This window comes from Chiloscyllium punctatum, chromosome 46, assembly GCF_047496795.1.
Source record: "Chiloscyllium punctatum isolate Juve2018m chromosome 46, sChiPun1.3, whole genome shotgun sequence".
NCBI classification, from domain to species: Eukaryota; Metazoa; Chordata; class Chondrichthyes; order Orectolobiformes; family Hemiscylliidae; genus Chiloscyllium; species Chiloscyllium punctatum.
The window spans coordinates 55,860,149-55,882,491 of NC_092784.1; the positions used below are offsets into that span (position 1 = coordinate 55,860,149).

The 22,343-nt window shown below is 42.6% G+C and overlaps 1 protein-coding gene across 3 annotated transcripts in view; it reads right to left on the reverse strand.

Moving 5' to 3' along the window:
* notch3 (notch receptor 3) overlaps window positions 1–22,343 on the reverse strand; it is a 244,330-nt gene that overhangs the window by 44,695 nt on the left and 177,292 nt on the right. For all 3 annotated transcript variants that reach the window (XM_072564315.1, XM_072564316.1, XM_072564314.1), the window contains exons 8-9: window positions 20,660–20,845; window positions 8,208–8,321 (exon numbers count right to left, since the gene is read on the reverse strand). In XM_072564315.1, the coding sequence (XP_072420416.1) occupies window positions 8,208–8,321; window positions 20,660–20,845 (300 nt within the window). The remainder of the gene's footprint in view (window positions 1–8,207; window positions 8,322–20,659; window positions 20,846–22,343) is intronic.

Genomic DNA, 22,343 nt, shown 5'->3' on the forward strand with positions numbered 1-22,343 from the left:
TTAGGTGCATTAGTCATGGGTAAATGTAGAGTAATAGGGTAGGGGAATGGTTCTGGGTTGGATACTCTTCGGAGGGTCGGTGTGGACATGTTGGGCCAAATGGCCTGTTTTCCCACACTGTACGGGTTCTAAACTGTTAGTACCTGTGGAAGATCTGACTGCAGTATCTGAAGAATGCTAGGGAGATTTCCCAACCTGGGATCCGTCATCATTTATGATTTGTCCATCACTCAAGAAACAGATGAACTATTTATCTACTCTTTTATTATTGGTTGAATTGCGTTCTGTGTACACTGTTTACTGTTTGTTTCAAAAAGAGTTGCTGTACGTCTGAGTAACTGGTGCATATGAAATGGTGAAAGATATGATTTGGTGCTATACAAATGTAAGTCTTCCTTGTTTTCCATTCTATTATCAGAAAATGGAGGTGCATTGATTTTCACCAACATCACCTCACATCACATTGATTTTCACCAACATCACCTCACTTGGTGACCCGATCATCTTCCTGTTACTTTTCAAGAGATTTCAACTGCTGCTTTGAAGCTAAAAAGCCTCAGAGAGTTTTAGTGTGTACTGTAAAAGATTTTAAATGTTAATGTTACAAAAAAAATAGTCACGTGAATGCCTCAGTTCAATAATGGGATTCGGCTGGTCTGCGCTAAAGTGGTCTGGAGTTTTCTTTTCCCTTGACTGGTTTATAGTTTCACCCAGACCCACCAAATGGTGCTCAGTTGTGAATCCTTCAGCTTTCCAGCAGTAAAAGCAAGAGTTCACCTTTGACAGGGAAGACTCTTTCTAGGGTCAAAGTAGAGTGGATAACTGGGGGCTCATTAGTCACATGATGGTTCAGAACGTGCCCTGACAGAATCAAGTGAAGCAACATCTCTGCCAGCATCAGTGGAAATGGGCATGGTTTGGGCAGCTTATGTGCATATTAGGAATGGGACCGGTGAATTAACCTGGGAAGGAGAGACAATGCCTGGAAATGTAGAAGGAAATATTTGCTAATGTAAATGTATCATCTCATAAAGATCACGTCATCACAGCCTGGCTGTTTGACTGAAGATTTAAAAAGTCCACGGCTGCTAAGTGGAATTGTCTAAATTCAGATCAGAAACTTATATTCCACAGCTCTCTAGAATCTCAACAAAACACGTATTCAGAAACTTGGGAGCCCTCTGTCAATGTATTCCTGTGTCAGCTTATTGAGAAAGGGGAAGCACAGTGACAATTCAGAATATGAAAAGAGAGTGGGAGCACCAGGAGAACTGACTGAATCTGTCAGTTGTATTCTGAGGTGCTGCTCCTTCAAGCAGGGCCTTCAGTGGCTACATGTGAAACACAGTCAGCATATGAGGGGCCCCGTGTCTGCCCCAAATGTAAATTGGGCCTAAAAGAATTGAGCCTCCCTCTCATTAAGGGCAGCTACTTCTCAGGCGAGAGGAACCGAGGCCTTTGGAGAACAATTGGCACATTGTCCGCCTCCAGGAGATAACAGACACGGTCCCTCTTGTCAATCAACCACCAACGGAGAGCTTCTTCAAAGGACTGGCTGAGGTATACTGCACCCTGACCTCTGAATAACCTCTCCACCACAAGAAAAGCTGGTGAGGCCTACACTGCAGGCCTCTCTCCAGTTAAACATCTAGCAGACAGCATATAGGGAAATCTTTCAATGCTTTAAACAAAAAGAAGTGTACAATTATGGTGCAATGTGCTGTTTTACTGCTCTGCATTCGATCACTAACTATTTTGGGCAAAGGATCATTGATCAACTCAGGTAATGTATTAACATACATTAAAAAACCTTACCATCTTCAACGCATTAAACTGGCAACTTCTTGAGGCCTACCCTGCAGCATTTCATTTCCACTAAACATTACAAATCAAATATACAGCATTTACACTGGAGTCTTCTAACTGTCATTAATAACTTGCAATTATGTCAATCCTTTAATGTCGGAAAACCTCAAGGCATTTCACAGGAGCACGACGTTGATATAGAACCATGTGAGGAGATGCTACAGGTGACCAAAAGTTTCAAGGAAATAGTTTATTTAAGATGAGCCTGAAATAAGCCAAGAGAGGCAGAGAGGTTTGGCAAGAGAATTGCAGGAGTTTAGGGCCTAGACAGCTGAAAGCTCAGGCCATGAATGGTGGATGAAAATCAGGGAAGCAAAAGAAGCAGGAATTGAAGGAGCACAGAGATCTGATGACAGAGGGGTTTCACTAAGATGGGCACAGGGTGAGAGTCCGAAGTGATTTGAAAGTGAAAAACTTGAAACAGTTCAGAGTCATGCAGCTCAGAAGCAGACGCTTCAGTTCAACTTTTCCACACAGACCAGACATTCCAATTTTACCTAGGCCCATTTGTCAGCACTTGGCCCATATCCCCCTAAACCTTTCCTCTTCATATACCTATCCAGATGCCTTTTAAATGTTGTAATTGTACCAGCCTCCATCCCTTCCTCTGGCAGCTCATTCCATTAACACACCACTGTCTGCGTGAAAAAGTTACCCCTTAGGTCTCTTTTAAATCTTTCCCCTCCCACCTTAAATCTATGTCCTCTAGTTTTGGACTGCCCATACCCTGGCAAAAAGACCTTGTCTAATTACACTATCTATGTCCCTCATGATTTTATAAACCTTGATAAGGTCCCTTCTCAGCTTCTAACGCTCCAGGGAAAAACAGCCCCAGCCTATTCAGCTTCTCCCTATAGCTCAAATGCTCCAACCCTGGCAACCTCCTTGTGAATATTTTCTGCATCCTCTCAAGTTTAACAACATCCCTCCTATAGAGGGGTGAGCAGAAATGTATGCAGTATTCTAAAAGTGGCCTCACCAATGTCCTGGACAGTTGCAACACGATGTCCCAACTCCTTTACTCAATGTTCTGACCAATGAAGGCAAGCATGCCAAATGCCTTCTTCACCATCCGGTCTACCCACAACTCCACATTCAAGGAATTATGCACCTGCACCCCTAAGTCTCTTTGTTGCCAGACCAGGGGGTCAATCTAGGAGTGAGGGTGATGGATGAACAGGATTTGGCATGAGTTAGGAAATGTACAGAGAGATTCAGATGCGCTGAAGTTTATAGACAGTGCCATGGTTCACTAGCAGCCAATCAGAGCTGGAGGTGCAGGCAGCAGAATTCACCTCAATGCAGTTTTTTCTGGGCGGAGATTTGAAGAACTGTCTGCAAACAAGTTATTACATTAGAGCCAACATTTCAATGTTTAAAGTAAAGACAGGGCAAGAAGGGAAGGTTCTGGCTATCTGAAAAAAAAACAGAGAGGTGAATGGGCCTTGGGCATTTGATTTGTTAGTGGCAGAGGGACCAAACTGCTAGCAGAAAGAAACGAATTACAGTTACAACTTCACACAGTAGGGTATGAAACATAGATATTGCAAATGTAATATGCAATTTGCTTATTTGATATTTTCAACAAAGAGGCAACATTCTGGCATTCAGATCTTGGATTAAAAGTTCTAAGGTTTGTGAAGTAAACAACAGAACCAACAATTAATGCATGTAGATGTCAGGAAACTGGGATTTAGATGCCTTGTGCTAAATGCAGCTATATTTTGACATCTGTGATGCATGATGCCATTGTATGCATGTTCATCATTCAAATGAATTATTTCAGGGGCAGACAACACAGTAAGAATCTCTTCATTTGTTCCTCAAGTGGACTACGGAGGGAGAGCTGCAGAGTGAGGCATGCCTTATTTTGAATGATACGTTTAACGTAAACTCCATCTGCCCTCTCATGTGAATGATAAGGATCCCACAGCGTATTTAAAGATATGGCAATTATCTCTCTGGTATCCTAGCCAGGTTATTATGACATTGCTGTTTGAGGAAGTTTGCTGTGTGAAAATTGGCTGAAACATTTACCACATTACAAGCATCTACACTTTAATAGTACTTGAGTGATTGGGACATTCCCAAAACTTTACAATATTGTGCATGATGCTGCAGAAAGGTATGATGAACTGTTGCTCTGGGACTCAATTTGGCTGCGTTGCTGACTTAAAGAAAGCAAAGATTTCTCTTGGACAAGACCGAGGGGGACATAACAGTGAGGTGAATAGGAGAGCTCCCAGTTGGTGAAAGTGATATCTAACTGAGCTGTGCAAATCACATTAACTAGCTCAATTCCAGCTCTGAGCTGAATTCACTCACCTCCGTATTATGCGACTAACCTCAGTATTTCCCTGTACTACAAAGGTGACAACCAGCCAGGGTTCCAGCTCCTGGTTATTAGCCAGCAGATTTCAGATTAGGATGAGAGTTGTTCAATAGCCACCATAGTCAGTTATGCTTCCTCTCCTCCATGCCGTGCCCCACTGTTTCAACAGGCTATCGTATGTTTGGTTATCCCCTGATTAAGTTCCAAAGTGTGATTTTTGTTGCTGTGCCAGTGGGAGCCAGGCCTGCAACTGCTAAGGCCCTAAGCTGTACGTGATGTTCTTCAACTCTCAGCTCTTCAATCAAACACTTGGTCACCTGTCCCAAAACCTCCTGAATGAGTTGCTTTTGAGTTTTGTATGGTTATGGTCCTGTGGACTGCCTTGGGACATCTTACAACAATAAAAATGGTACAGAGGAACCTCGATTATCCGGCATTCAATTATCCAAATTTCGGATTATCTGGACAAAGTCGCAAGGTCCCGATGCTTGGCTAAACTGTGTTATCTGGCATTCAGTTATCTAAACATTCGATTATCTGAACAAGATACTCCCCGCCTGTGTCGTTCGGATAATTGAGGTTCCTCTGTATATAAATGCAACATGTAATCACATTATGTACTCTGAGCTAACTTAAAGATATTGTAAACTGACACTCCAGTATGGTCGAGTCATAGAGGTCTACAGCACTGAAAAAGGGTCCTTCAGCCCACCAAGCCTGTTCCAGTCAAAAACAAGCACTTAACTATTCTAATCCCATTTTCCAGCACTTGACCTATAGCCTTGTATGCTTTGGCATTGCAAGTGCACATCTAAATACTTCATAAGTATCAAATTATTACCACGTTTGCCGACTACAACAACACTTCAAATTCATTCAGTGTATGAGAAGCAATGTGAGAGTCCCGAGCAGAGGCCAGATTTAAAGACAGGTCTTCAACTATTTCCTTGTAAAATGATGTGGAGTGGGATGGACAAAGTCAGAAGTCACACAACACCATGCTATAGCCCAATAATTTTATTTGAAATCACAAGCTTTTGTGAAGTGCTGCTCCTTCATTAGGTGAAGCTTGTGATTTCTGATCTGGTGTCGTGTGACTTCTGATCTTGTGAAATAACACACTGGTATAAACTCAAGGAGATCCATTGCTAAAAAAGCAAGATTTCTAGAACTCAAATTATGCTAATTTAGTCAGTAATACTTGACAAGGTTGGCGGAGGTTGATTTAGATCAGTTGGCTGGATGAATGGCTTGTAAACATGGTGATGCTAACAGCATGGGTTCAATTCCCATCACTGGCTGAGGTTACCATGAAGGACTCTCCTTCTCAACCTCTCCCCTCACCTGAGGTAGGTTAAATTGCCACTTGTCCTCTCTCTCTAATGAGACAGCAGCCCTATGGTCAAGTAAGACTATGGCCACTTGACATGGGTAGCCTACAAATAAGGGCCTTAAACCAGAATCATCACATGCGATGCAGTGTGTAACTGTCATTTAACCGTGAAATTCTAAAATGCTTTTATCAGATTGTCTAGATTTAATTCCACAATTGTAAATGGTGTCAAAGGCCTACTCCTCTAGCTATATCTGAGACAGTAAGATCAAGGAGAGATGGGAAAACCTTTTGTTAATAAAACAGGGAGGGAACAGGGCCCAAAAACGATGTTGGAAGCAGATACAACAGCAACTTTCAAACTGGGTCTGGCTATAAATTTGAAAAGATTGACTAGTTTTTTTCTTAGAGCTAGCATAGACAACATGGACTAAATTGCCTCCTGCGCTGCTTTGTTTTATGATGCTAGATTATCTATCACGTACATGACAGTGTAAAGGGACATACTGTTTCTGCTTTCAACACCAGCTCTCTTGAGGGTTGTGCAAGCTTAGTCATTGAACATGTTCAAGCCAGGATCCATCAATTTCCTGATACTAATGTCATCAAGCAATATCAATGAGGTAGATGATCTGCTGCGATCCAGGACAGTGGAATGGATTTGATGAAATGAATGGCCTATCCTGTTCCTTTATTTCCAGCTTGCAGACTCCCTCTGGGTAAACGAGTGATCACTAGCATAATTCCAAAATTAATTCTTCCCCGTCTCTGATATGTTCAACATTCAATTACGATATAGCAATTTAATGCTATTTGACCAACTGCATTCCAGGGATGATACATCAAAGTCAGCACAGAAAGAGGCCCTTCAGCCCATCATATCTACACCAGACATCAAGCACCTATCCACTCTCATACCATTTTCCAGTACTTTACCCATAGCCTTGCATGCTCCGGCACTTCAAGTGGTTGTCTGAATCCTTTTTAAAATGTTGTGATGGTTCCCATCTCTTCCACCCTTTTCCAGGCAGTGAGTTACAGATAACCATCATGCTCTGATTGAAAACAAATCTTCCTTAAATGCCCCTTTAGTATCCTGCCCTTTACTTTTAACCAATGGCCGCAGGTCATTCATGCCTGTACTGAAATGAAAGGTTTCTCCCTAACTACACCTCTCACTATTTTGTACACCTCAATCAGATCCCCCTCTCAGTCTTCGCTGTTATAAGAAAAACAATTCCAGTCTATCTAGTCTCTCTTCTAGGTCAATCACTCCAGCTCTGGCAACATCCTAGTGATTCTCTCCTTTGTACCCTCTCTCTTTCCATTGCAATATTGTAACCATAGTAACCATACCTTGGATTAGAGACAAAATAGGTTACAATGCACATTGCACATTGGTGTCAGTGTGACATTTCCCTGTAGTTAAATAAAAAGTGAAGCTGCCACTGGTTACAGATTCTGATAAGTGTTCACGTGGTTTTCTAACAATATCCTTCTGAACACCTTTCAGCTTGTGTGGAGAAAGTGAAGCTAAGAATCCATAACTCCTTCTCAATGTTGTTTCTTACTTTTCTTTTCTGCACAGTGTTACTCTGCAGTAAGAATGATCAAGTGCCAGTCAGGTTTACAACAACAACATGCATGTACATAGCGTCTTTTGCATAAAATATCTCAAGATGCTTACAGGAGCACAATTAAACAATACTTGATTCCCACCCACTTAACAGAATACTAGGACAGATGGTCAACAGCAATGGCAAAGAGGCAGTGTTTAGGGAGAGTCTTAAAGAGTCTGAAGGAGAGATAAATGTGCAGACGAGGTTTAGGAAGGCATTCTCAAACTTATTCAAAAGGAAATTCTTCATCAATGCTGGCAGGTTGTAGGACTTTACAACATAAAAAGGCTGGAGAAATTGGAATTACGTTTGGCACAGAGATTAGGAGAAAAGTTGATACAGTGTTTAGTAGAGTAAATAAGGGAAAATTGTTTCCACTGGCTAACCAGTCAGCTATCTGAGGGTACAGATCTATGGTAATTAGCAAAAGAACTACAAGTGACATGAGGAACTTTCTTCAGCACAGCAAAGGATTCTGTTCTCCAGCCTGCTGCCTGAAAGGGTGGTGGAAGCAAATTCAACAATACAGTTCAGAAGTGAGCTGGATATATTTATCTGAAGGGTAAGTACATGCAGGAGAATAAGGAAGAGGTAGGGCAGGTGATGTGCTAAATGAACAACTCTTCCAAAGAGCTAGCAGGGGCACTTGGGCTGAAAGACCAAGTTCAGCGATTGAAGTTGAACAACCAAATGAATGGATGCAGGTTGAACATCACAGGTGAACCTGACCTTACTTATCCAACACCTAGACCCATGCTATCCCACAAGAATCATGGGATAGACTCTCAGGAGCTGAGTCCTCTGGTGAAAGTTACAGAGGCCAATGAGCAAGTTTGCTCTTCCAACACAGGTGAATTAGTTGAATCAAACCCAAAATCAATTGTGTCTCAATTTCACATCTGCTCAGTTCAGTACTGAAGGGGTGTGAGTGTGTTCTCGCAGGAACCCATACAAGATTGCAATACACAAGAGCTCAATAGTTGACTGTACTTTCCTAACTAGTATATTGCAACAAGGGTGAATGTTAAGGGAGAGCCTGCGTAATATTGCTTCTTACCTGACGGGCACTTGCAGGCGAAACCATTGACGTTATCCATGCATTTACCATTGTTCACACAGGGATTGCTTTCGCACTCGTTAATATCAGTCTCACAGTAAATCCCCTTGAATCCTGGAGGTTATAACACAGCAAGACATTAGTTTGATTAACTACATATTCACAAATGTAAACACCTAAAGATAATATATACACACATCACAGAATTATTATGGTGTAGGAAGAGGTGATTCAGCCCAACATGCCTGTACCTCTCTGTATGAGCATTTCAATTCATGCCATTCTTTTGCCTTCTCTCGGTAACCTTGCACACTGTTCTTTTACAAGTAACAGTGTAATTCCTTTTGAATGCATTGAATTGAATCTGCCTCTACCACACTCAGGCAGAGGAACATTCCAGACCTTAACCACTTACTGCATGTAAAAGCTTTTTCTCATATTACTTTTGCGTCTTTTGACAATTACTTTCAACCTTTTCCTTCTCGTTCGCGATCCTTTCACAAGTGTACATATGTACATGTGCATATATCAAGCAGTAATATAACTTGTTGTTGTGATTGAAGCAGGAGAGTGTTTAAGCAGGTCAACACTGAATAGTTCCAGCCTGGATTACAGAACACACAACCTATGAAGTAATTGGTACTGGCTGCTATTTACACCTGCACTGAACTCACATTGCGTTTCACTGTTGTCCCATTACCACACACTTTGGCCTTGCATACATTGTTCGTTGTCAATGAAACACTCTGCCCTCCACCCCCTCACAGACTTCCCCTTTGCCCGTCCTCCCCTGTTCTCCTTCATCACTTTACCTCTGGCCTGCATTTCCAGTGACTTCAACCCAGGAGACATGCAAAACAAACTTCCAATTCACTGTCACCCATTCTGCACTATCCCCCAAAATCAATATCTCCCAAATGGTGGTTCTTATTGATAGACTAAGAACCAGGAATGCAGGACATCTCTCAGGTTAACAGATGGTAGGTAACATTAAACATGATATGGAGGTGCCAGTATTGGACTGGCCTGGACAAAATCAGAAGTCACACAATACCAGCTTATAGTCCAAAACGTTTATTTGAAAGTACAAGTTGGTCCTACATCAGGTGAAGTGACTTCATTTGACAAAGCAGCAGTACTCTGAAAGCTTGTGATTTCAAATACACCTGTTGAACTATAACCTGGTGTCATGTAACTTCTAACATTAAATACGATTTTAGGGACTTGTTGTAGGAGAGCAGGAAGATGAGGATGGTGCAGAATTTCATAGCTTTAAAGTCCCAGGAAATAATAAGTTAGCTAAAACACCCCTGGTGCTTACATAGAAAAGGAATGGATTATATTGGGAAAAGACCAGGTTGTAAGTCAACAATGAAAGAGCTCTGTGAACAGAAGATCTGAATGACATGCTTAATGTGAACAATTGGCTCTCCAAGCCGAGTGTAGTCTGAAATAAACTAAGGGTTAGAAGCAGAAAATGATTTTGATTAAGCTTGTGGATAAGATTCAATCTCTATTTTAAATTCCTCCACCCTTTTCAGCTTTTAGACTGGCGGTGCAAACTCCCGTCTCCAGATTTGTAATGGAAATTGCTCATGTCGTTTTGTCAGGCTGTAATTGCACATTCCCATCAATAGTGGCACTACAGTGCTACCAATGGCAGGCAACTGCAATTATGTTGTGACACCTGTCCAAGAGGTGTGCCTTAACATTCCTGAACAGGTAGACTACAGGTACCTTCTCTTAGAAACGTGAATATACAATTTTATAATGGATACATTTGAGAGAAAGTATGACAGCTGCAAGTTTCTATAATATCACAACAATATAGGTACAGATAGACATTTAAATACTACTTTATAATCACATAACTAAAACGTACCAGGATTTATCATTGCCTGTCAGCCCCACAGGTTTACGTCTGAGCAGGCATACAAATTAGGAGCGGCCATTCAATAGGCCATTCAGCCCCTCAAGCCAGCATTTAATAAGATTTTGGCTGATCTGATTACAACCTAAAACTGGCATTCCCACTTCCCCGATATCCTTCCACCTCTTTACCTACTGAGAATCTATCTAGCACTGTCTTACGAATATTCAAGGCCTCTGCTTCCACCATCTTTTCGAGAGAAGAGAGCAGGCTTGAGGCACTGAATGGCCTACACTTGTTTCTTTGTTGAAGGCCTTATGGAATCGTGACTCTCAGAAAAAATATTTTATCTCTTTGTTTTAACGGATGGCCCCTGATATTTAAATGGAGACCTCTAGTTCTATTTTCTTCCACATCCCTCTCCACATCTATCTGTCAAGATCCATCAGGATCTTATATGTTTCAATCAAGTTACCACTTACCCTTCTAAAGTCTAGCAACTACAAGCCTAGTGTCTCCACATTTTTCTCAAACGATGATCTCCCACTCCAGGTGCTTAAGGAAGTTCACAAAGAATGGTGTGGAACATGAAGTCTTGTCTATTTTGAACATAGTTTCAGGCGATGATAGGGTGAGAGAGTTCAAAGACTTCAGAGTAAAACAGTTACACTAGTTGGATTAGCACCAAACCATTCAGGAGATGAGAATTAGCTGTCTCATGAGCACTGCTTAGAGAGAATAAACCACACACTTAGAAGACAGTCATCCTTCTTATGGATCACACCACAGATGAACTTCACGTAAAAAGGGGATGGGGAAAACATTGATTGCTCCAACATTTAGTAATTCTTTAACATGTTTAAAGAAAAATGTAACTGTTCCAGTAATTAGAGGAATCTTGTCCTGGAATTCTAATTAGCCAGAATGGACGAACATAAGGACAAGGAACAAGATCATGGCTGATCTGGTTGTAAACTTAACTCTACATCCTTGCAAATGCCTGATAATCTTTCATCCCTTTGGTAATGAAGATCTATCTATTTCTGTCTTGACAAATATTTAAAAGTTCTGCACCAACTGCCTTTTGTGGAAGGAAATTCCAAAGATTCAACTCTCTGAGAGAAAAAGTATTTCCTCAACTCTGTTTTAAATAGGTGGCCCCTTATTTTTAAACAGTGAATTCTAGATTTTCCAACAAAAGGAACCATCCTATCCACATCCACATCAAGTCCCCTTAGGATTTTATGTGTTTCAATTAAGTCACACCTGACATTTCTAAACTCCAGAGGATACAGGCCTAGTCTGTCTAGACTTCCCTCATAAGGCAACCTGCTTATTCCAGGCATTAGGTCCAGTAAACATTCTCTGGACTGCTTCCCGCACGTTAACATCCTTCCGTAAGTACGGTGGCTGGTACTGGACACAGCACTCCAGATGCGGTCTCACCAATGCTCTGTATAACTGAAGCTGAAGTGAGGTCCTAGCACCTGGGTGGCTCCAGAAAATGCTATTATGCCACTGAAGTCCAGGCAGCAAAACCTGGACTCCCTTCTGTTTGTCCACAAACACATTAGTGCGACCACTTCCACTATAACAGTCGTTTTTACTTGCCAAATAGCAGTCCAGGGAATGAGGCAGATTCAGGTCAATTCTAATTGTTGTCCAGAATCCACAAAAATCACTTTCTAATTGAGCACCATTTGGACTGATGTATTGCAGTGACTCTGCACAACATCAGATATTCAGAAGCAGCACATTTGCATTGATGTATAACAGGAGAGGTCAACTCCTCCAACCACCGTCAACTCATTTGCCCTCCTCTCCCACAAGAACACAAAATTGATGACCGCTTTGCCCCGTGAACTGTCTGAGATTTATCTTTGATTCAGTCAAGGGGTCCATGCTTGGAGGGTCCGAGGTTTGTCAGTATGGAGAGGTAACGTTAAAGCTTACAGATTCTACAGAGTGAACGCCAAGAAAAGGAAAGAACCTAATCGTGTTTTATCAGTTGGTGAAAACAAACAAGTTGGAGTGGCACATGGTGTGAGGAATCTTAAATTAAGATACTGCAGATGTGTAAAGGAGTCCATTGAGGAGGTAGAAGAAATATTTCCTTTTGTTGGGTGATCCCTGAACAAGGAGTCGTAACATTCAAGAGGTATGTGGCCCGTGCTGTTGAATTGGCTATGCCAGGAGACAGGGAAACAGTACAGATCACCGAGAATATTCAGGCAAGTTAAAGGACGCTGAATTTTCGGCACGTTGAAGTTCATGCAGTGTGGCTGATGGGATTCCATCAAGACAGACAATGAGAGGAACTGATTATTCTGGGAACAGAAAGGTGAATACAGTATCAGTAACCTAAAGGATGAAATAGTGGTGGAAATAAATGTTATCGAGTAAGTAGACTTGGTGGAGAATGAGCTTAGGAGCTTGAGGGGTGATTCAAGTGGAAAGTGGAGGAGGAGATACTGGTGCAGTGGTAATGCAATAGTATTCCAAAGGCCCAGGCTAAGGTTCTAGGGAGCAGGGTTCAAATCTACAGCAGGCGGTGAAACTGAATAAAACCTGAACCCAATGTAAATATTGCCGCTTAGCAAAAAAACCCAGTGATGCCGACAGGCTGTGAATTACATTTTGTTTTAAAATCAGAACATTTAAAGGAAGCAGGCATCTTGGACCATTCAGAATAAAGAACAGACGTATCACGGTTGTCCCTGGATATTGGGTGCAGGATTGCATTGCTGTTGTGAGAAGCTACCCAGATACATATGGAATGGTAACCCTTGTCTTGTTATTAAAGGCAATGGCACGGAGTACCACTGACCATATGGAATGCAATATAACACCTGTGAGAGAGGAAAGCCCATAATAAAGGCTCCAGTAAAGGTAGCGTCTCCTTTCACAATAAAGGTGCTTCCTCTGGCAAATGGCAGTGGCCAGTGACAGACAGCGGGACTGTGTGTGGTAGCAGAGCAGTTTGTACCTAATAAGCTGTGTGACTGAATGACCACCCACCAGCCTGGGAGGTTCAGTGTGTTCTGTGACCCATCACTGCGCAGTACACTCATGGCCTCATGGATCACACACTGTAAAAGCGTCCACACACAAACATTACACCTTTAAGGACTTAGTGAAGCTGACTCCTGCTAAACATTGGCTGCTATTTCCTGACCATTGTGGAAGGGGATGGGTCAGTGATTAAATCTACATTATTGATCACATAGTGCTCGATTGATACTTACTGCGACCTGGATACATTTGAATAAACCTGTGCTGCAGCCTGTTAAGCAAACCTCGTTAACAAAAAGAAATGTTTGGATCTAGCACAGCTTTACAGGATTACAGGCTTACTAGAAAGGAACTCAGAAATGGACTGAGGAGAGCCAGGAGGGGGCATGAAAAAGGTTTGGCGGAAGGATTCGGGAGGACCAACGTCATTTTACTCATACGTAAGGAATAAGAGAATGATCAGGGAGAAGGTAGGACTGGTCAGGGATAGCACAGGGAACCTGTGTGTGGAGTCTGAGCAGATAAGGGAAGCCCTCATGAGATTTTTACTTCGGTTTTCGCTAAGGAAAGGGACCTGATTGTGAATGAGAACTTTGAAGACCTGGGATACTGGCTTGAACAGATCGAGATTGAGAAAGTTGATGTGCTGGAAATTTTGACAAACATTAAGGTAAGTAAGTCCCCAGGGCCAGACTAGATTTATCTAGGTTGCTCAGGGAAGCAAGAAAGGAGGTTCCTAAGCTGCTGGCGAACATATTTCTCACTCTCCACGGGAGTTGTAGCAGATGATTTGAGGGAGGAAAATGTTGTTCCTCTTTTCAAGAAGGGTAATAGGAAAATCCCTGGCTATTATAGTCCAGTCAGTCTTACGTCTGTGGTCAGCAAGATTTTGGAAAAAATTCTTAGAGATAGGATTTATGACAATTTGGCGAAGCACAGCGTGATTAAAAACAGTCAGCAATGTTTTTGGAAGGGGCAGGTCATGCCTCTCCAATCTTTTTGAGTTCGTTAAGGAGGTGACAAGACAGGTTGATTTAGGTCAGGCAGTGGATGCAGTGTATATGGACTTCAGCAGGCATTTAATAAGGTTCCCCATGGTAGGCTCATTCATAAAGTCAGGAAGTATGGGATATAGGGAGATTTGGCTATCGGGATTCAGAATTGGTTGGCTGACAGAAGGCAGAGAGTGGTTGTAGATGGAAAGTATTCTGCCTGGAGGTCAGTGGTGAGTGGTGTCCTGCAGGCCTCTGTTCTTGGGCCTCAACTCTTTGTAATTTTTATAAATGACTTGAATGAGGAGGTTGAGGGGTGGGTTACTAAATTTGCTGATGACACAAAAGGTTGGAGGTGTCATTGATAGTATCAAGGGCTGTTGCAATGCAACATAGACAGGATGCAGAGCAGGGCTGAGAAATGGCAGATGGAGTTCAACCTGGATAAATGCGAAGTGATGCATTTTGGAAGATCAAACTTGAATGCTGAATATAGGATTAAACACAGGATTCTTGGCAGTGTGGAGGAACAGCGGGATCTTGGTGTTATAGATCCCTCAAAATTGCCACCCAAATGGATACGGTTGTTAAGAAAGCACATAGTGTTTTGGCTTTCATTAACAGGGGGATTGAGTTTAAGAGCCATGAGGTTTTGCTACAGCTCTACAAGTCCCTGGTGAGACCACACTTAGAATATTTTGTCCAATTCTGGTCGCCCTATTATAGGAAAGATGTGGCGGCTTTGGAGAGGGTGCAAAGAAGGTTTACCAAGTTGCTGCCTAGACTGGAAGATTTGTCTGACAAAGGGAGGGTGACTAAGCTCGGACCTTTCTCTCTGGAGAGAAGGAGGAAGAAAGGTGACCTGATCGAGGTGTACAAGGTAATGAGAGGCATGGATAGAGTCGATAGCCAGAGACTTTCCCCAGGGCAGGATTGACTGCCACGAGGGGTCTTAGTTTTAAGGTGTTAGGAGGAAGGTGTAGAGGGGACATCAGAGGTAGCTTCTTTATGCAGACAGTTGTGAATGCGTTGCCAGTGGTGGTGGTGGAAGCAGAGTCATTGGGGACATTTAAGCGACTGCTGGACATGCACATGGATAGCAGTGAGTTGAGGGGTGCGGGTTAGGTTATTTTATTTTAGATTAGGATTAATCCTCAGCACAACATCGTGGGCCAAAGGGCCTGTTCTGTGCTATACTGTTCTCTGTTCTAAAAGTCCTCAGGAACACCTATTTCAGCTCTAGGAATCGAATTCAGACAAGCAGAAAGCAAGGTGCATCATAGTAGCAAGGTGTGTGTGTGTATATATTATATATATATAAAAAAACAATGAGTGTAAGTATGAGTGTGATATAAGGGAGTGTGAGAGTGAGTGAAAGTGCGAGAGTAAGTGTATGAGAGAGTATAAGTGAGTCTGGGAGTGGGTGAGAATATTTGCATGTGTATATGTGTGCGTGCATACGTCCCTATGCCTTTAACATGTATGCAGTCTGCTTGTGTCTGTATGTATGTGCCTCACTCTGGCTCCTTCAGTCTATCTCTCGATCTCTCTCTCCAGTTCAAATACTAAGGCCGGGTTCTCAAACCTTGAGTAAATGAACAGAGGGGCCTACCCCTGGGGGTGGTGGTGGTATCTTCTTTCATGCCTGGGGAAGCATTCACCAGCTTTGGCCAGCTTTGTTGGCAGACAGGCCAGCACGACTGGCAGTGAATGCCATAGAACAGTGAGGTTCAAAGAGAAAGCTATGCAAAGAAGGATGAGGGCCCTTTCTCTTTATTCTTCCGCAGGAGTGCAACTGGAGTGTAAGTGCCTTTGTTGCTCCCCATATCCCTGTCTGGCGTGACAGTAATGTAGTATGTGAGTGGCAGACTGTGTTGAAAGCACTGGCACCATACAGTACACTCGTCTCTTCACAATGGACTATTTACACAGTAACGTAAAACCGATTCCAAAAGATGGGATTAATTGGAGGTTCATTAAAATAGAATACACTGAATAATTAACCTTTCCCGAGCCCTGCTCACGGGATATAGACCTTTTTATCTTTTCTGCCAATGATCAAACCTCCACATTTGGTGTGAAATGGGTGGGAGAGGGGTTTTAATTATCGTTTCTTAATTTGGTCTACAACTGTAGAAAGGTTCCTGCTGTAACTCTACCGGATTAAGGAAAAAAAACAAATCCCTAAGTAAGTTTTCATTCCCGTCTATTATTTCCTGGTGCTGCACAGAGAATGTACTACTTGAGGCTCAATTACATTCCTTCAATCTGTATAAACCAACCAGTTTTCAAAGCACACTTGATGAACATGTGACTGGACGGAATAACAGCTCTATCATAAAGGGGGCCAGTTCATCCGAAGGTAGCCGAGCACCAGGCAGATAAAGATTCATGAATTTCATTATTATCTGAAGTGATCCTTTCCACCCGACTTATGATAAAGTGTGCTAGGCAACCCAGCATTAGCATGACCTCAATATTTTGAGGAGCTACATCACGCACCCTACAGATATGACTACTGTTGCTCCATACTGCTGCCATTAAACTCACAACATTATCACTGGGTGTCGTGCTGTCACGATCAACTCACCTTTTCAAAAACACATCGCAATTGGATACATTCAAATCACATCCCTCTGGTCAAACAGCTGGTATAGGATATACTGTGAGTACTAGACAGGATCCTTTGCTTGTTTGTAAACAACACAAAGGTCTGCGTTCACTTTGACTATTATTAATTCCAGTGTCCTCCTTTTGTAGTGGAGATTTCCCATGTAAACGGGTCACACTGTAATTATATAATCATGTCTATGGGAGCACTGTAACATCTCAGTTTTGTACTGCCAACCCTGCAGTGCAATAAAGTTCTCATGTTGCAGCCAACTCTACTTTGTGCTATCTCAATTTTTTGAGAGTTTGGCAATGTAACCATATTAAAAGTGACCAAACAGCATTTTGAGCCAGAAGACTTGGGTTCAAGTCCCACGAGCTTCAGAGGCCTGTCATAACTGAACAGTTTGATTAGAAAGTATCTGCAATTAGACATTAGTGGAGGGCAGGATCAAGGATTGACTGCTGTAACTCCCACTCCACCAGGATAAACAACTGACTGACTTTTCACCGTCTTCGGCTTGCTCTTTCACAAATAACAAAAGTGACATGGAGTGGGAAACTCGCAGACTTTCATTTGTAGCCACTTCCCCAAATGGTCCCCTCCACCATGTCCCTGAATTGTCATGGGAGACTGGTCAGCAAGATCAGATCACACGGGATAGAAGGAAAACTAGCCATCTGGATACAGAACTGGCTCAAAGGTAGAAGACAGAGGGTAGTGGTGAGGGTTGTCTTTCAGACTGGAGGCCTGTGACCAGTGGAGTGCCACGAGGATCGGTGCTGGGGCCTCTACTTTTCGTTATTTATATAAATGATTTGGATGTAAACATAGGAGGTATAGTTAGTAAGTTTGCCAATGACACTAAAATTGGAGGTGTAGTGGACAGCAAAGAAGGTTACCTCAGAGTACAACAGGATCTTGATCAGATGGGCTAATGGGCTGAGGAGTGGCAGATGGAGTTTAATTTAGATAAATATGAAGTGCTGCATTTTGGGAAAGCAAATCTTAGCAGGACTTATACACTTAATGCTTAGGTCCCAGGGAGTTTTGCTGGACAAAGAGACCTTGGAGTGCAGGTTCATAGCTCCTTGAAAGTGGAGTCGCAGGTAGATAGGATAGTGAAGAAGGCATTTAGTATGCTTTCCTTTAGTGGTCAGTGCACTGAATATAGGAGTTAGGAAGTCATGGTGCAGATGTACAGGATGTTGGTTAGGCCACTTTTGGAATATTGTGTGTAATTCTGGTTCCCCTCCTATCGGAAGGATATTGTGAAACTTGAAAGGGTTCAGAAAAGATTTACTCGGGTGTTGGTAGGATTGGAGGGTTTGAGCTATCGGGACGAGTTGAATAGGCTGGGGCAGTTTTCCCTGGTACTTCGGAGGCTGAGGGGTGACCTTATAGAGGTTTATATAGTCATGAGGGGCATGGACAGGATAAATAGACACGGACTTTTCTCCAGATTGGGGGGTGGGGGGGGAGCAAAACTACATGGCATAGTTTTAAGGTGAGTATAGGAGTTGAGAGGAAGAATATAGAAGGGAACTAAGGGGCAACGTTTTCACACAGAGGATGGTACACGAATGGAATGAGCTGCCAAGGGAAAGTGGTAGAATCTGGTATGATTACGACATTTAAAAGGCAGCTGTATGGGTATATGAATAGGATGGTTTTAGAGGGAAATAGGACAAACGCTGACAAATGAGACTAGATTAGTTTAGGATATCTGATTGGCATTGACAAGTTGGACCGAAGGCTCTGCTTCTGTGCTGTACAGCTCTACAACTGTGTGACTCTATCTGGTGCTGGAGCTGCACAGCATCCTGTTACAGTGTTGCATTGGAATGGATGCATCTATAAAAGGATCAGAGGATGTACTTTTTGCAGGAGACTCCTTGTTTGTACAGTGCAGGGGGGTACCTGCTGATGCACACTTCCCTCCCCTAACCATTTCGTGCTGAAGTACAATGCCTCTCCCTCCAGACCATATCATTACAAGTCGAGCAATTTATTTTTTATTATTAAAAACTTTCCCCAGGGAAAAATTTAAACTCCACCAAACTCTCAAGGGTTGAAATTAATGATGGAGGGAATATTCAGGCTCCCAATATGTGGTGTGTAAGCAAACAAAGAGGATTTCCTCAGTGAAAGGGTGCAGACTCAGTACTCCTGTACTCTGCAGTGTATTAAAATTCCAAGCACACACCCAGTGTCTCGTTCTCATCTCCCCATCAACTCCCAGCAGCTTCGAGGTCTGAAACTAATCTGGAGGTGCTTTTTTTCTCCAGAACACATCCTTAAAGCGACACTACACACTAGCGCGCCGCACCAACACAACAGCTTCAAACTGTTACCATTTGTGTGATTTTCCTTTTATTTTCAGCCTAGCTGTCTATGTGGCCCTTTCTCAAATGTAAATCTCCATTGAAACTCGCAGCCTGAGTATAATGACTCCTTCTGAGTGTCAGGCAGCAAAGAAAAAGTTTCCACATTGTATTTGTTTTCTCTCTCCACTCCCCTCGCCCCACCATCCCTCATACCTTCAGCCACATGCTTTTTTTTTACTTTCCCAAGAACAGCAATCAGCCAAAAGCCATTCGATCCATGATGATAGCTCCCTAAAGTCGTCACTGAATTTCAAAACTCACCTGGTTCTTGGGCTGTAGTACTCAATCTGATCCTTACCCTTGAGATTTGTGAATTTTCCAACAAGGCCAAACTGAGTCAGGAACACTAGCCTCTAAACCTTATCTCAGGCAGGAGCTAAAATACCCATTGGAGTACAGAAGAATGGAAGATGCCAATACTAAGGGTTTATTTGTGACAGGCCGAGGGCTGGCATTTTGTTTCCCATTGTCGGGAGGTCGAGAATTTTAAATAAGGGGGCTCTGAGACAGAAAGACAGGAGGCCATTCAGGATTCTGCTATTCTAGATCATGACTGATCATCTACCTCAATGCCATCATTCTGGGCTATCCTCAAATCCTTTGATGTCAGTTGAGGAGAGGAAGGGAATTTTTTCTCTCGGAGGGTCAGTGGTCAATGGAATCCTCTCTCCAGAGAACAGTGGAGCTCGAACATTGGATATATCCAAAGCTAAATTTAGTTAGAGTTTTGACAGACAAAGGAATCAAGATTTGGAGGGAGGCAAGCACGAAAGGGGAGTTAAGGCCACACCAAGTCAGCAAAGATCTTATTTATTTATCTTACTGAATTGCAGAGCAAGCTCGAGGGGCTAAGAGGGTCTTGCTCCTGGATGCTACCTTTAGACTGGTAATGCCCAGGAATAGCTGTGGCACAACCACTGCCTAAACTGAGATTAACCAACTCAGCACAGGAGCAGGAGCCAAGCCTGATCGCCTGTGAAGAATTAAGTTAACCAGGGAACTCGCAGGCAAGTGCTAACATACCCAGAAACAGCAGCAATATAATTGGACATGGGTAGTGACACAAAAGGATAGTGCCCGATTAACTGCTCGCATCAACAGGACAAACCATCAAGCACAACCAACAGGAGATATTTTCTGATCAGCCCACTCAGAGATATTACAACACACCTCTGGGAGCAGGTAGGACTTGAAGCCTGGTCACCTGGCTCAGAGGCAAGCACATGAAGCCCTTCAAGCATACCCAATAGAGATGTTCTAACCAACCTGTTCACAGACATTGTTACATAGCTCCGGAGCATGGAGGGCTTGAACCCAGGTCCCCAGATCTAGAGGTAGAGATACTACCACTCCACCACAAGCATCCTGAAGCACATCCTATATAAAAGGCTCAAAATGCAGTTCCACCTGTTTTGCATTCCAAGTTCATAACCAATTTTCCAATTACTCTATTTTTGTTTACTGTTCTTCTGTGCTTTGTTCTGATTGAACTGAATGGGAATATACTTGATTAGCACCTTTTAAAAGGAACACCTTTACTGTTCAATTAGTCGTAACGTTTCCTGTACTGGGCTCCTTACCTGGCATACAGATGCATGTGAACTCTCCAATTCGGTCCAGGCAGGTAGCATCATTCTGACAGGGCATGGACAAGCACTCATTGATGTCAGTCTCACAGCGGGGCCCTGTGTATCCGTTTCCACACTGGCACTGAAACGAGCCTTCAGTATTCACACATTTTCCAAAGTGCTCACATGGATTGGCACCTTTAAACAACAGAGAATCAAACAGATGGAGTACTCAGTCCTCGTAACCCTTCTGCACTGTACAACATTGAAGCTAGTAAGATTTCCAGGTAAATACTGTACAAATGCATGCATCGAGTGCTACAATTGCAAGCTGGCATCTGAAGACATAGTCAAATAAGTAGACTTTTAAGTTGGGGAGAGCTATCAAGGCAAAGGTCTTCAAGGAGCAGGAAATAACAAAAGAAAAATTGCATTTAAATAGCACTTTTCAGGACCACTGTACACCTCAAAATGCTTTTTAGCCAATGAAGCACCTTTTGAAGAAAATGTCAGTTGTGAGAAAAGATTGACTAAGCCATGGTTGTATTATTTGGCATGGAAGAGGCTGAGGGAAGACATAACTGAAGTGGATAAAATGTGGACGGGTCGAGATAAAATGGATAGGAGACCCCAATTCATCTTGGTTGAAAGTTTGATAACCAGGGCCATGGATTTGGCATGAGACAGGAGGCTTGGAAAGGGTTCAAAGAGAAATTTGAGGGTGGTGAGGATATCCAAAACTCACTATCTTAAAGTATGGTCAAAGCAAAAACTCTTATACCATTTAAGAATGTTCAGACTTGAAGTCCTGTAAACTACAATGCTAGGGACCGAGAGCCCAAAAATGGAATTTAGCTGCTAGTATCGACACAAAGGGCCAAACAGCCTGTTTAAAACTTAAATTCCGAGGACTCTATGAACTATAGTCATTGTTTTAATGAAGGAAAAACAGGGTTCAGCCAATTTGTGTCCATATGATAACTACAACATGATCTGGTTTTGCAATTTTACTTGAGTGATAAATATTGGCCATTCCATAGGTGAACAATACCTCACCTGTGAAGAAATGACATGGGATCTTTTACGTTCTCCTGAGAGAGTAGACAGCACCTCAGTTTAACACCTCATCCAAAAGGTGTATTAAAATTCCAAGCACATAGCCAGCCCCTCTCACCATCGCATCCCATTAGCTTTGAGTTCTGAAACTAATCTCAGGGTGGGTTTCTTCTCTATCCAATCTTTACAGTGACACTGCTCCACTAGCTACACACAAAACACAACAGCTTCAAACTGTTACTGTTTGTGCAATTTTCCTTTTATTTTCAGTCTCGCTGTCTATGTGGCCTTTCTCAAATGCAAATCTCCATTGAAGCTCACACTCTGAAGATAATAACTCCCTTGAAGTGTCAGGCAGCAAGAAGCAAAAAGGAAATTCAACACTGCATTTCTCCCTCACCCCCCCCCTTCCTTCCCCAAACCCTTTACTCATTTCTTTCCTTTCCCGAGAGTAGAGACAGCACCCCTGACAGTGCAGCACCCCCTTAGTATTACAGTGGAGCATAGCCTTGACCTTTGAGCTCATATCCTGGCCTAGAATGGAAGAGTTTCATAAAGAATAGAAATATACAGGATCAGAGAAAAACCATGACCAGGCCTTTTAACCCCCTCCACCTTGTTCCACTGCTGTTGAATTACA